General features: G+C 31.2%; 1 protein-coding gene across 1 annotated transcript; it reads left to right on the forward strand.

Moving 5' to 3' along the window:
- Nucleotides 1-11,183: 11,183 nt before the first annotated feature.
- LOC111377753 lies at nucleotides 11,184-11,691 on the forward strand. Its single transcript, XM_023000878.1, has 2 exons — nucleotides 11,184-11,363; nucleotides 11,440-11,691. The coding sequence occupies exons 1-2, from the start codon at nucleotides 11,184-11,186 to the stop codon at nucleotides 11,689-11,691; spliced, it is 432 nt and encodes a 143-aa protein (XP_022856646.1).
- Nucleotides 11,692-16,415: the final 4,724 nt, after the last annotated feature.

Consider the following 16,415-nt stretch of genomic DNA (forward strand, 5'->3'; position numbering starts at 1 on the left):
TTTGCATTTGTTAAAAAGGAGAACTGGCATGCAATGCAAAGACACGGGAAACAATTATCAAAGAATATGGTAGGCATAGTTAGGAAAGGTTAGTACTATCAAGTATCAACCATGTTTTGCACTTATGCGGTTACATCGTGACGAAAATCTGAATCATAAAATCATCGCAATACATTGATAATTGAATGAAAAATTGCCACTTCCCTCACAATGATCAAGTTTCAACCACATATTTTACAAACAAATTGTCTCAAATTTGTACACAAGGTCCGTGCAATATCAAATCTAGATCAAAAGAATTAGAACTCAATTTTGCCTATATATCACCCCAACAATTGACCCTCAATTCCACTGCCTAAATTCCTTCCCAACCCGAAGAAACTCAGCCACTGGAACCAAAATAAGACAAGAAACATTCACAAAGATGGCGGAAGGATTCCAAAGAAAATCGCACAAAGCAGTAGGCAACCGTTGATCTAAACATGATCCAAGGGCTATAATCTCTCAAGTCATTGAGCAACACTAAAAAGTATCATTTTTACACTTGGGTCAGATCAATGTGTCAAAGTTGGTGTGAAATGTTCGGGCCTATAAATTCTTCAATTATGTAGTTCGAATACCCTGAAGTCCAACTGACGTACCTCGTCACCCTAAGGTTGTTCATCAACAAAAATATACTCATAATTTAATTTTAGGAATTTGAAAAATTAAGGGTGCAGTTGGTTTGCCATTTTCGGGCCATTTTCCATTTTCCCTTTTCGAAAACGCGAAAAATGCCTTTTTATCATTTTGAGCGTTCTCGGTTATAAATTGTCAAAATGCTCAAAATGCAAAAAACAGGCCGTTTTCGAGGAAAATTAAAAATCGTTTCGAAAATGAAAATGCAAACCAACTGCTACCTAAATTTTTCTAGAATAAATTTCTAACCTCTAACCTCGATGACATGACAACGTTAGATTTGATCGCAATATCTAAAGATATGCAAATCCAAGTGTTTCTTTCACATCCACTATGTTCATATTGGATTTTTGCATGCAAGTTGTAGGATCAGATTTTCATATGATACAGTTGAGTGTCAAAAAAAGTAGAAGGAAGACCAAAACACAAAGGAAACATTAATTATTTTTTTAAACACAATTGTGATCACATCCACACAACGTTGTCAAATAAAAAGTTTGTGGAGTGTGAGTTATAAATGCTTTTTCCCTTACCCACTAAGTTAAAACATTTCGGCGAAGGCATCTAATTGTCTTGTCTTATTTTCAACGCCAAACACCCATTTAATTAAGGTACAAGGACAACTCATTTGCAATATTCATAAAAATAATCAAGAAATTTCAATGAGAGTTGGTGCAGATTTTTTCGAGTTGAGATATGTTGTCTACTAATGAATGATTGATGCATCATTTTATATTAAAGTGTCATATAATTTTAAGCAGGAGTGATGGTAAAAGAAAAGCTGAATATATTAATTTAAATTAATGTATCAATAATTGATTGAGTAGACAAAAGTTGGATAGCAAATTTTGGACAGGAAATCTCGACTTAATTTTTCCATATCTATCAGAGATAAATTCGATGGGGTCTGATTAAATAAATTTAAGTGAATTTTGAAAACGGAAGCATCAGATAAATTATCTAGTTTATCAATCTCAAATGAGTAGAAAAGATACTTTATTCTATTCTACAGTTCGGTTTGACCTCATTTTCTTAAGTTATTTTTTTTCGAACTCATTCTCAACTACACATTTCATCAAATTCAAATGTTTAACCTTGCGTTTCATCAAAATCTACTAAAATTTTAATTTTTAGCTAAATCTAATAAAGGCTTAAACTCAAGACGGCATGGTTCATGTAATAACAGTGCATGTAAAAGACTTGGATTTGAGTCTCTGTGTACATGTCGAACTTCTAATGAAAAATTGAGTTATACTTGGACGTGAGGTAGCCTATTGAAGTTAAAATATAAATAAATAATTATTTATGGTAAAAATTCGCATACCTACTTGTGCTAACCCCAGAAGATATCCTTGAAATTATGGGCTCAAGAGTGAGTTGGCTTCTGAAATTTAGATAGTTTGGCCCAAACAAAAATTGGTAACAAGACAGCATAAAAATGGGCCACAGCTTTATATACCTTTCTGGTCGAGGTCCACTCTACCTACTTTCTTTTTCATAGTTTGCTTCTAACTTGAGATTTGAAAGGTATTACGTAAAGCGGGAATTGACAATATAAAAAATAAGAACAGAAACTCAAGATCTACGTGGGGAAAAAAAACATGATCGAGGAATGAGAAATCCAATATATCAAATATGAGTACAGAAGCTACAGCTACTCCAAATATATATAATACAATAAAAAGGTTTACAAAAGGGGCACCAAGAGCTTTCTAGGAGGGCCTAACGAAATTCAGATAGCCATAATCTAACAAAAGATTTATATCAAAAAACTTCCGACGTATTATCTAATAGTTTGGTTGTAAGCGTAGGTATATAGTCTCAGTTGGAAAAAAAGGAATGATACTTAACATATCGAAAATGGAGAAAAAGTACCAAGGTAAAAAATTCGTACGTAGTTTGGCAAACCACAAATGAACACACGATGGAAGATTTTCCTGGTTGAGAAAACCTCAAAATACAACGTTCTCCTCACTCTCTCACTTTTGCCTATACAATTAAAATGATCAACGTACAATGCATGTAAGCTCATACTCTCATATATCCGTCGTAAATGCGTTATGTAATAAGAAAAGTTATGAGCAATTGCATATTAAATTCCTAATCCTGATTACATTGTCAATCATTCTTCGGATTACATAAGGTGGCCTCAATTTTTATTTTATTATTATTATTATTATTATTATTATTATTATTTTGAATGACAATATGAGTCGTCTTTCTTAGAGCATTTCCAATACTAATTATAAATTACCGTCTATGCGGCATTCAAGTAGGGGGGACTAGTAGTTTACGTAACATAAATATCTAAAAATAGATGATAAATCACAAAATTGATATCCAATGAGTTCTATTTACAAATTTATATCCTGCATGGTGTCCTTTATCAATAATAAATTAAAAATAAATGAAATTATAAAAGGATAAGAGAAAATTTTAATACTCTAAAAATAGAAATATAATCTATAATTTTATCCACGTTTTCCCCCCTTTAATGGCTTAAACAATTGTAGAATCAACATGTATAACAGAGTCTCAACGTCAGGATGGAGCTCTGGACAATATTTTTTTGTGTGTCACTTTATCTTGACAAAGTCCCAATCAAATTGTATTGATGATTATTTTTCAAATATTGTCTATTTCTACTTATGTAGTAATTTTTTCTTAATTGAATTGGTGTATCTTAATTTGCATCATTGGTTCTCCATTTAACTAATATAATACTTTCTTGAATAAGATATATCAAAACAAATCTCAATCCAATTAATTTGTATGGCGTCAATTAAACAATTTGTAAAGTAGACCTAAGAGTTTGGATCATTGTTCTCTCAATGACTATCTTTTAATGATTAATTTAAATATTCATGACTCCTATTTAACGAGGCAAACACTGTTCACACGATTTTGGTTATACTACTATTAACCAAGGAAAATAAAAGCAAATAAACACAATTGAACATGGTGGTTAAATTGTAGCGACTCACGATTTCACTATTGTTATTCCATTTAATCTCGTCTCTCAAGTTCTATCCCTAAAGTTGTAATTGATCAAATTCATTAATTTATTCAATTTACTTCTCTCGAGTTCAAATCAATTTTATGTGATTGAGTCAAAAAAATTATATCCATATGTGAATAAGAATTGATCTCAACTAAACTTATTAAATCACCTAAGAAATGAAATGAAAGACTAGAACTATAATCAAAGCATATCTCTACCTTTTATTCAGTTGCCTGATTTTACAACACTGTGTAAACGTATAAACTCACCTGTCAGTTTGTTATAATCCACAGCTGTCTAAATCGCAACAAATGGCCACAAATCTTCCAACCGCGATCATCCTGCGACAAACAACCTCTTCATACCACGACTTTGGCTGAGCTAGCAAAACACAGTCCAAACCTCACAAGTTTCAATCTTTTTACGCTTTAGTTCCTACTTCAAGTTTTTCATACGATTTGGCATTTTCTAATACAAATTTTTAATATTGAGATCTCGAAACTTTCTTTGAAGTGGGCATTGGTCACATAGATGACTTCGTTAAGGAAAGTTGCTTTCAAAGTGCTCATCTCTTCGCTCTTTCCATGCTAATTCCAAACCTCCATATTCGGTCAAAAATGACTCTTCCAATTTTTGAAAGTGTTCATATCGGACTCCAAACTTTCCATTTATTGAATTTCATTCTTGAAACTTGTGGCTTCCCTCCAATTGCTCTCTTAGGCCCTATTTGATTATACCAAATTTTCCATGGAAAATGGAAAATCAATTTGGCATGTTTCATGGGCCATATTTTCCATGGGATTCTTTTTCCAATTAATCCCCTACGTGACTTGATGTTACAACTTTCTAAGGAATTAACTTTCCTTTGATTTTGGTGAGAAATGGGTTTTCCAGCTTTATACATATATATACACCAATTAAACACATTTAATTGACAATTTCCAGTAAAACAAGTTTGAGACAATTCAATTCCCTAGAAGTTCGTTTTCCTTCCATCCAAATTTCATTTGTACAATCAAACGGACCTAGTGAAATGTATAATAGCCATGTTGAAAAGGAAAGCTAGTGCAATTCTACTCCCCCAAAATCCAAAGAATAGTGTAATTCATTCAGACGATTTATGGGATTTTTTAATCTCCTATAAAAGTAATCTCTCAGTTAGTAGTAGTTCATCACTACCTAGAACAGTAAGTGACGATACAAATGTTGAAATATCTTCCGAGTTATCTAAGTATTTCAAAGTGTGAAAGTTTGTAGTATTTTAGAACCAAAAGGAATAGGGAAATTTGATTTTCTATAATGGTGGAAGTGTAATGAACGATAATATCCAATTGTAGCAAAAATTGTACATGATCTATTAACACCTCTGGTATTTACAAAAGCATTGCAGTGTTTAGTTTAAATGGTAGGATTTTTCTCAGACAAATGATCAAGGCTAAAAAGAAGATATATTGGAGGCTCTAGCATGCTTGAAAGACTAAGAATGTTGAGAATTATGTGTTTAATCAAGTTAGCAGTATAATAGTCGAGAAGTTGCAACATATCCAAGCATAAGATCTTAATATTTTAAGTTTTAGTTTCTTGATTTAATTGTATAATTTTTTACATCAATCTTTTTTTAAAAAAAATTACATGAATTTTTCTTAGTAAAAAAAATTGTACACGAAATATTTTATTTTAGTACAATTTTAATTTCGCCGACATTAAATGTACTCAATCCCAAGCTTGGAAAGTGAGAAGGATTGTTACGGCTTCACCATTTAGAGAGATTTCATGAATTCATATCGAAGAGAGATAATTTGCTATTCATTTTAAGAGCATATTTGTTGCATTTCCCATTCATATCTACCGGCGGTCGGTTAGTCCCAATTAATCCATAAAATACATAAATTATACACAAAAAATTTTGATTTTTGAAAAAATCCAAAATTGTGTGCTTTCTTGAAAAAATGAGGGTATAGTAGGAAATGATAAATGAGTGAATTGAGCCACTCACGGCTTGCCTTATTTTTCTTTTTCCTTTTTACAAAAATTGCATATTTTTCTATATTTGCAAGCCTGCTTATGGATGAGCATATAATTGCTCCTCAGCTTGTTAGTGGGAAGAGTCGAGTCCACTTAATGTCAACGACTAGATAGTCTCCCTTAACATTCTATATGCTGGATGGATATATGCTATAAACCTTTTTTACCCTACTGTTAATGTGAAATGCGTATGGGCGAAATTTGACTAAGTTGATCGCGCCTGGTTGATCTGTATTATATTTAAAATATATTTTTCTCTATCTTCTTTTTCAACCACACATTGTTTATAAACACTCTAGAACCCAAGTCTTAATTGCTGACTCGGCATATAGATTATGGATTTGTGCAATTATAATGCAAGAATGAACAAGGATTATCAGAGTCTATTTAATATTTCTTGTTATATTATTGTAGAATTCAACTCATTTCACCATAAACTAATTTGTTGAAGTGCATAAGAATCCATTCTATATACAGCTGGTTCAGTTATGTGCAGTTTTTCTTTCCAATTCAGACCAAAATATTCGAGACAAAGCGCGATTGATTCTGTACCTTCACAACAATTGAAATACTTTCTATTCTTGCTTCATATCTTTTGCAGAATGCAAATCCGTATGGTGTGCTCCTGATTTAACACAAATTTTAGCCAAAGTCAAATCTTAGCTTTCAACTAAACGAGGGTATAAAGATTTATTTACCTTTCTCGGCCACTGAGGCCACAATGCTGCTTGATATGTTCTTCAGCACACTGAATCCATCCATTTGAAATATGTCAGTTTCTGAAAAGATTTTTCAACTTGGACTTTCGTACCTTTGCGTACGAAGATACATGGAAGAAATTACAGAATCTCGAGGTATTTGAAATTAATTACTTCGAATGACCTGCCTCTGCTCCATGGATCTTGCAATCCATTGGCGAAAATGTTGTTGCTACCAAACCTCGAGTACTTGTTCAAAAAAAAAAAAGGTTGAACCCCAACCTTAAGGGTCCCCCACTGCCCCTGTCCTGGAGTATCGTGAGGGAGGTAAATCGCAGGTTATGCCTCTAAGAGTACAGGGTGGAAGGCTACTTGTACACTTGCATTTACTCAAGAGCCAAATCCATATTTCAGAATTCGAACCCTTGACACGGCAGCCTCAAGCAAAGCTGGATTTCTCCACCCTCTCCTTTTACCACTTGGAGATGTGCCCTAGGGGCAACTTGTTCAATCATCTATTCAGACAATTCTCATATAAGCTTGATTCGAAAAAATAATACAATCTCTTCAAATTTGTTATCAAATGGTACAATTATTGTTCAATGGTAGTCTCGTTTTTCATCTTTGTACAACTCGTATAAACTTCCATTAAACAACAAAAAAAACCTTTGAACACAAATCTAAAATCCATTTTTTTCTTCTCAAACACTTACATCTCTTCTATGTCTACTTGAATGTGCGCGCTTTATTCAATTTCAATTTATAAATTACTGTCATGCATGTCCGTTCAACAACCACCATACACTTATATTCAACATTCACCAACTAACGTGCAACCTATGTTTCCTTCACTAGTATACGAAAAGAGAAATAAAAAACATTAAAAATAATGGAGCAGGGGATTGCCCCGCCTCCCTTAAGCAGGAAAAGAAACGGTAGATTCCCCAAGTGGGGAGGGAGGGGGGACGGTGTCCCCCGTTCTGCCCTATTGCCATCGCTTACTCAATTCTTAGCTCAGCGATCGTGCCTTTCTCCACCAATCCACCATGATTTAGGATGCTAGCATGTTGAATCTCTATGTCAACATCTATTTGTTGTCGTAATTGTGTCATTAGTATCACTTCGTCGATCGTTGTGTCATAAGAACTCAATTGTCTCCTTTGTGCTATCTCATCAAGGGCTTAAAATTGTATTGTGGTATCAAAAGCGTGAAAATCTGAAAACACACTCCAGATGTTCGTTGATTCTACGAATACCCGAGAATTTGGTTATCAAAGTTTGGTTGAACCCAAAGGACACTAATAGTTTGACACTTGCAACAATCTCATTTTTTTTCATTCACTAGTGGCTTGGAAATCAACAATAAAAATGAAAGATATGGATGTTTTATACAATAACATTGAAAGGTACAAATTTTTTGTGCTAATTACCTTTTTAATAATTTATTTAGACTCATTTGTAATTTTTTAAAAGTTTGGGAGTATAATTGTAATTTGTTCTTTTTGTTTTATTTAAATAGGAGGGTATATTTGTTATTTTACATTTTTTTTTATTGAGAAAATGACATTTTCCACAATTAAAGGTTTAAATAACAAAGCTTGATTTTATTACGAATAATTAGCACAAAACGTTTTTACCTTTTAATGTTATTGTGTAAAAAGCCCTTACCTTTTATTTTTGACATTTTCATCCCTATTTCACCTTTAATTGCGGAGAAGGTTCTTTTCATCAAATTTCTCAATTAAAAAAATATAAAATGAAAATATACCCTCCTATTTAAATAAAACAAAAAAATTAAAATTAAAGAACGATTTGCAATAATACTTCCAAACTTTTTAAAAAATTACAAATGAGTTCAAATAAATTATCAAAAGGGTAATTGACACAAAACATCCATACCTTTCAATGTTATTATGCGAAACATTCATACCTTTTATTTTTTAGCACTTTCACATTTATTTTCAAATTTCATTGTGGAAATCATCATTTTCATTCATTTTGTCAATTAAAAGCTATAAATTGATGAATATACCCTCCTATATAAATAAAAGAAAAATAAAGAACAAATTGCAACTGTACTTCCAAAATTTTCAAAAAAGTAATTTCTTTATTTATTTATTTATTTGTATTTTTTTATACAAATAAAATGACGTGCACTTGTGTAAAGATATGGTGTCAACATGTTTAGCCAAACATAATCTACCAAAAATAATAAAAATAGCTCTCTAGCATTGCATTCGAACTTGTCAAAATATTTATACAGTTAGAAAATATCTTACTATATAGAAATAACAGACCTAATTTATACCATGAAAAGTTAGACAAATATATGTGAAAGGAAGACCCCTCAAAAGCTCCCCCACCTGCAAGATATTTGCAAGCAGCTTTCATGGAGGGAAGAGTGGTACCAATTGCCTTGTCCCTATTGCACACTTGATTGTTCATCATATTTCAACGAGTCATTAATTAATTCAATTGCTTTCATGGATAGAATCTTAGAAATCATTTTTTCTACGAATTTTACAAATTTAGTATGTAATAATCCAACTTTTAACTTATGTACTGTTCGCTTTGGAAGAATTTGAACACATCTTACCTCTTATTGATTTCTATCACGACAATACGTGAGTTTAATTACCATGTTACACTAATTTACTTTTGAATTGTTTGTCTTTTACGTAACTAAAATTTATAATTGCAACCGAGTGAGTTGATATCCAACTTTTAAAGTGGAGCAAGTTGGTGTTCAATATATCATTAAAGTTGCATAACTAATCATAAAAATGGAAAGTATAGGAATCTTTATTTAATGATTATAGACCCTCATGGGATTATATCTTTAATTTTTATTGGATGCCGATTAAAGTAAAAACAAAAAACAAAAAAAAAAAAATCAAAATCAAAATCAAAATTATAAAGGCTGATGACAAAATTACTTTTTCTTTTTAAATTACAATTTTATTACTCAGAGAATATTGAGGACGATGATGCAATGCTTCTAATAGTTAATAACCAGATCGAGATAGTTTCACGAATGGTAATTGAAGTTCAAGTAAAAATTCAGATTGACCGTGAAAAGTATTTTCATTACCTATTTAACACTATTTAAATATTACAATTGGTTACTCTTTTAGTAAAGAAAAGTTTCGGTAGGGCGATCGTACCATCCTAAGTGGTGTGACCCTCCAATGAGAAATCACAACCTCATTAAGTGGTCCATCCTCACCCAATTATGTGAGACCACCTTGGAATTTAATTTTTTCTCTCCTTCCACCTCAAGTCTCGAGGTGACCTCACATTATTAGGTGATAGTGGGCCACCCGATGAGATGGTGGCTCCATATTCGCTGTATGATCGTTCCACCAAATTTTTTCTTCTTTTAGTGACATTTACTCTAGATTCGACGTACATTCATTAAACATTGATATTGACTAATGATCAGCGAATCAATGCCATGAAATTATAGCAATTCAAAATAAAACACGATTCTTGACGATAGAATCTCATGTTTAGCGAAAAAATTCAAACAACCCGTTTTAATCCTAACCCTAAAATTCATCATTATTAAATTAAATCGTGAAAATATCCTGAAGCTAATACAAGAAGTTAACTGAAAGGAATTAATCGTTCAACGGTCATTAATTTACATGAACATTTGATAGCTACTACGCCTAGTATGACATTAATAAGCTAAAAGACTTGTCAACTATGTAATAGTATTCAGTTTTAGTGATTAAAGAGGTCACAAAAATACTTCAATAACTAAATCGAAAAATTTCTTAAACTTTAAAGACTATTAGTGAAATTAACTCGAATCAAAACTGAATCAGAGATATTTTATTGTTTAAAAGGTCAAAACGATGAAATAATAAAAATTAAAAAAAATTAAAAAAATCGGTACATATAATTCCAAACCTTTGCTCAAGTTGCATTTTTGGTCCAAATTTTTTAAATGTGGCATAAATGGTATCAAACCTTTTCATTTTTTGTCTAAATGGTTCTCCAGCATGAAATCCATCTAAAATAGCCATTAGTTTTGTGCATGTAGCGCAACTGTCCTCGTTTTATTTTTATATTAATGTGCAACTTGGTCAAATGATTTTCTTCACTAAAAAAAACGTTTTAAGAGAAAAAATTTAAACAAAATTTTCATCTTCTTTCACTCACTCCAACCCACCTCACCACACACTACCACCATTGCCACACCACCACCACTATTGAATCGTTTGAAACTCTCGTCAGAAAATCAAGAGACTCGTTTATTAATCCATATAAGCAGGATAGGAGAAGATACACCATATGTAGTGACCTTCGTATCTACTAAACTCGAATAACTTTGGGTGGAAAGATGAAAACTGCAAATTGTATGATCTATTCTACAAATAAAAATAACTAAAATTTGCATATATGTATAGGAGGAAGGCATTTTGGAATTACTAATTGAAATGAAACTAAAATAAGGGCAATTACATTGCACTCACAAAGCTAACGTTCCTTTTGGTGGGACAATTTACACCGAAAAGAAAAAAAGTTGGGAATCATTTGAATCACATTTAAAGATTTTGAGTAAAATTGCAATTAGCGCAAATTTGTTTGGGACCATTTACGCAATTTCCCAAACAGTAATAGATTCACTTTCATGGAATCCCCGTTTTCTCTGTCATTGAGTTTCACACCAAACCTCACTTTATATCAGCGTCTCCTCTCCACTCCTCCTCCTTCCCAACTACCGCATTGCTTCACTACTCTCTCTATAATTCTCTTTTTCTCTCTCTAAATTCATGGATTCTGCAGCAACTACTTCTTCAAGAATAAAGCCTTTTTTTATAGAGGGAGATTACGGTCCTGATTCTGTTGCGGAAATGGAAACCGGATCCTCGGTTAACGGCCGTCGACAGAATCATTCTATAATTCCGAGCGCCTTTTATTGTAATTCTCCGCCGAGAATGAGGAATCTATCGGTATCTCCGAATCTGAGATCCTTTTGTGGCAGGTTTGTATGTGATGGATTTGACGAACATAAACCTCATTTTCTAGATGCGTGTTCTCTCTGCAACCAACCTCTCAGTACTAATAAAGACATCTTCATGTATAGGTACACCTTCGACTCCATTCTGCAGTGTAGAGTGCAGACGAGATCAAATAGAGATTGATGAAGCCAAAGAGAAGAAATTGAATCTCTCTGCTTCAGTGAGAGCCTTAAGAACAAAGCAGCAAACAAAATCAAGTTCATCCAATAAACCCCAACCAGATTCCCCTTTCCGTACTGGTACAGTCTTTGCTGCTTAACCACGGAGCTGAGCTCTACAAAATTGACTCGATAAAAAAATTACTTTTAAATAATATTTTAAATTAGCCAGATACCACGTCGAGGAGGAGTAGATATTACAATTCGATATTTTTCCTTTATTCCCTGGTATGGGAAGTGTAGATTTCATTTTTTTTTCCTGCTATATACGATTGAATTTGCAAGAAAATGTGACACGTGTGATACTTTAGTACTGAACATTCCCGAGCTGGAGATCAATTTTATAGTACTAAAACGTACTAAATATTATTTAGATTAATTTTTTCGGTTCAATATTGTTGATTATTATGTTTTACGAAGATGAATTGATTATAAATATAAAATTTTAACAAATATTTAGATGAATTGCTCTTTATATATATATATTGTAAAAAATGGTTACCATAATATTGGATCAGTATGTGGAAAGTTCCTTCTGTTTTTTTTTGAATTAATCAGTGATACCAGATTTCAAGACATTTTTTATGAGTGACTTTTAAGCTAATATGAAGTTTTGTATTTCAATAACTATCGGAAAAGGTTTTTAATTAAATTAGGAATATTGACCAACAAGAATGACTACAAACAACTACCTTAATTTGTTATGATAAAAATGGATTAACAAAGGGGATTCAACATCTTAACAATACTTTCACATATTTGAAAAATCAGTTAAAACGCTTTATAGATTAATTGAAAACTTAGGCATTAGTATAAAAAAAACTCAAAACTTATTGCTATTCGATTATGTTTGTTATTAATTTGAGCTCAATTAAATATTTAGTCCTTGTGCGTTCGACACTATACACACGAATATATTACTTGTTGACGATCACGTTCACTTGCGAGTTTTCAAAGGGTCAGGAATCTATTGAGGGTAGCTTTTCTGACCTTTGCTTTATTTCGAACTTGACGTGAGTTTTTCTCTGGGCATTATGAGTAAAGAAAAAGTTGAGGGAGAAATATCTATTAAGTTGGAAAAAAGAGGCACCAAAAGCAGGTTCTCCCATAAGAAAGAGGTGATGGCTTTAGGAGTGTTTGGCAAAAAGGAAACTTGGTAGGACCGAAAGTAGAAGCATAACTTCTACTGTACTAATATGGTGGAATTGGAAGTCTGTTATACGTGTTTCAATTGAGAGGATTAAAATAATATGTTAGTTCATTAAGGGGAGTCTTGATTTCCATTGAAGTTTTCGAAGAACCAAAACCTCCATATACAAGAAATTATAGTTATCCGTTATTGAAATTGAAGATTGTCACAATGAAGAGCATGAGAAAAATGAACTAGCTCTCGATGAGATAGTACCGGCCATTAGATCGTCTCATCACGATCTCTGGCGTCTATATATATATTTGTTCCATTCAATATTTAAAAAAAAAAATACAAAAATACACCATGCATTTAGAGTTTATTTAAAGCTTATATACTATATTTTAAATTTTGCATATCATATTTTAGTTTTGGTGACAAAAAACACACTTTGAGAGGAAGATTATAAATATGTCCAAGTTTACCGTCATAAATAAATAAACAGGCTAAAATACTCGAAAATAAAAATAAAAAATTACAATTTATAGATCAATTGTATAACACTTCAAATACCAGTTGATTAAATATTTATTATTCTTTAAACTTTATTACTAAAAGATTATGATAATTTATTAAATGTTTTTTTCTCTAAGTGCTTGTTTGTGCCCTGTTATTTGTGAGTAATGTATTATGAAATAGTGATTGATGTTGAAATGTATGGTTTAAAAAAATGAAAAGTTTTTTTATTTACGTGTAATATTATCTTAATGAAAAATGTGTGGTTGAAAATAAGTATTGTAGAAAAAATAATGTGTCATAATAGTAGACAAATAAGGCTAAAAATAAGGAAGTTTTATTATGAAATTTAAAACGTAAAAAGTATTTCTAAAATTGTCATGAAGTAGAGGTGAGGGTTCTTATATTGTCACTTAGAAAATTTTACTTTAAATTATTTTATGATACAAAATTATTGAAAAAACAATAATTAAGAAAAATGGTTTTAAGCAATTTTCAAATTTCGGTCTTGATGATAGCGAAAGATGAAGGCCTTTTCTTTTTCTTTTTTTTTTTTTCCAAAAACAATGTTTAAATAGATTCCAAAATCAATATCGTTTGACTAATAGACTTCATTTTCAAAAATTATTTTTCTATGGTATAGATATCAATTTTAAAAATGACTCTTACTCTTTTTTTATTTGATGATAACGAAATGTCTGTATTAACTGAAAAAAGAAACTTAGGGGGTGTTCTCTTTGTGTTTCAATTTTGTGTTTTGAGTTTTGAATTCATTTTGAGTTTTGTGTTTTGAGTGTTTGTTTTGAAATTGTTGAAAATGCGTTCTTTTTGTTAGTTTCTCAAAACAAAAAAATGAATTTTTTTTTTGAAATTTCGAGAATCACCACAACACTACCTCAAAAAATAAAAAAAATAAATTAAATTTTTAAATTTTTTTTTTGAAATTTTGAGAATCACCACACCACCTCCTCAAAAAACCAAAAAAAAAAAAATAAAAAAATGGTGTTTCCTGCATTTTCAATTTTTTTCAAGTTTTACACTGAAAACGTCAAAAACGACAAAAAAGTCGTTTTGTGTTTTCTTCACAAATTTTTTTTTCGTTTTCGAAAACGGGAAAAAGAACACGTTTTCACCGTTTTGAAAAATCGAAAACAGAAAACGGCCCGAAAATACTAAAGAGAACAGGGCCTTAGTTTCGCGCAATTTTTATTTTTGGGTTGCAATCCTTGGAAAAGATGTTGAATTTTTATTCAAAATAATAATAATAATAACAATCAATCTTCATAGAATAAAACACGTCATCGTTGAAAAGGAATTTTAAACTCATTTTTACTTGATGAGAAATTGCCTGTAGCGATGTATTATATAAAATAAATTTGACTCAGTCGACATATTATGAAGTGGAAATTCTATTTAAAAGTACATAAAAAATAAAATAAAATTAGCTCACATTATTATTGACAGAGATATATATACGCATTTTGGCCCCTGAATTGTAAATATGTGACGCGTGACCGTGACACTGATACATTTCGAAATGAATTTCACCTTTTTTATGTTAAAAATTATTTTCTATTACTTTTTTTTTTTTTTTTTTGCAATAAAGGGTTCTCAACCAAGCATATAAATCACCTTCGTTCTGTCCCAATTTTGATGAAAATGATATTTCATTTTATTTTTTGGGTTGGGGACAGGCGGGGGGGGGACTGAATGTAACTGCATTATTATAATTGTAGACTACGCATCTTAATACTTTGAAAACGTCATTTAATTATATTATTATCAATATTGTCAAATAAATTTTGCTGCTTGTATAGTTTTGTTTATCACTTCGTTGAAAATTGTTGAGCCAACAATGAGTAAATCAAGTTGAATGTAGAAAGTAAATGAATTAAAATAAAATTCAAATTTAATTTAGGAAGTAAATGAAATTCAAAAGTAGTTCAAATTACATTTAATCTATAATGATCCCAAATTTTTTTACGTCATACTCCATGTAAAATTTGCTTATAAAATGTAAAAATAATAAATGCTAATAAAATAATTAATTTTTTTTAAAGGAAATACGAATTAGACATCTCTTTTAGAGATTATGTTTGACGCAAGTTTAACTATTTTTGATATCTGTTTGTACCATTCGATATGACTGTGATGCAGTTCTCGAAACGAGCTTCTAGGTGACATGGACAATTTGTAAATTTGGCTAGCGTACAATCGTCAGTAAATTTTTAAAGTTAGCATATTATCGAAATTCTCAAAATACTAGTTTGGAATGACCAACTTTGACGCGCTGTAACTTTTACTATAGTTGGCTGTTTTACGCATCATTAACGAGAAGAAAAATAAGCTTTGAACACTTCGAAATGGTATTAATAATACAATATTTTGAGACGTCTCTTTTAGAGACTAAGTTTGACGCAAATTTAAATATTTTTGATATCTGTTTGGACCATTCGATATGACTACGATATAATTCTCTAAATGAGCTTCTAGGTGATATGGGCATTTTGTAAATTTGGCTAGTATACAATCGTCGGTGAATTTTTAAAGTTAGCATATTATCGAAATTTTAGAAATACTAGTTTGGAATGTCCAACTTTGACGCGCTGTAACTTTGGTTATAGTTGGCCGTTTTACGCACCATTAACGAGAAGAAAAATAAGCTTCGAACACTTCAAAATGGTATTAATAATGCAATATTTCGATTTTGTTTAATATCTTGTAATGAGCGCGTCAAAGTAAGCCGTAAAGAAAATAATTACAAATTTCTTGGGAAAAAAATAAAATAATAATAATAATAATAAAATTGTGGGGGTGACCCCATGTGGTCCGCCCATTTGCATGTGTAGTTTATTGAATTTCTTTCGTCTTTTTAATTTTTTGAAAATTCTCACGGGTACCTGAGCGTTCGCATGAAGCATAATTCGAGAATCAAAAAGACCTTAATTTTTAAGTCATACAATAAAAAAGGCCAAGCGAGATCGTTAAACGTTTGTCATTTCGTTACAAGTTGACAACTCGAAGTCCATATAGAATTGATTAGCTTTTAGCTTTTGAGTGGTATGTGAAGCATTTTTCATTGAATTTCATTTAATCCTAGTCTTTGTATATTAGATTACAAAATTTTGTGTAAGCATCGGAATATTTATTTTCATTTACTCTTTTTTTTTTTTTTTTTTC

Source organism: Olea europaea, unplaced genomic scaffold (assembly GCF_002742605.1).
Source record: "Olea europaea var. sylvestris unplaced genomic scaffold, O_europaea_v1 scaffold1714, whole genome shotgun sequence".
NCBI lineage: Eukaryota > Viridiplantae > Streptophyta > Magnoliopsida > Lamiales > Oleaceae > Olea > Olea europaea.

Coding starts and splice junctions, on each gene's coding strand:
- LOC111377753 (XM_023000878.1), top strand. CDS start 11,184: ATGGATTCTGCAGCAACTACTTCTTCAAGAATAAAGCCTTTTTTTATA. Junction 11,364..11,439: donor CGAGAATGAGGAATCTATCG/GTATCTCCGAAT, acceptor CTCATTTTCTAG/ATGCGTGTTCTCTCTGCAAC.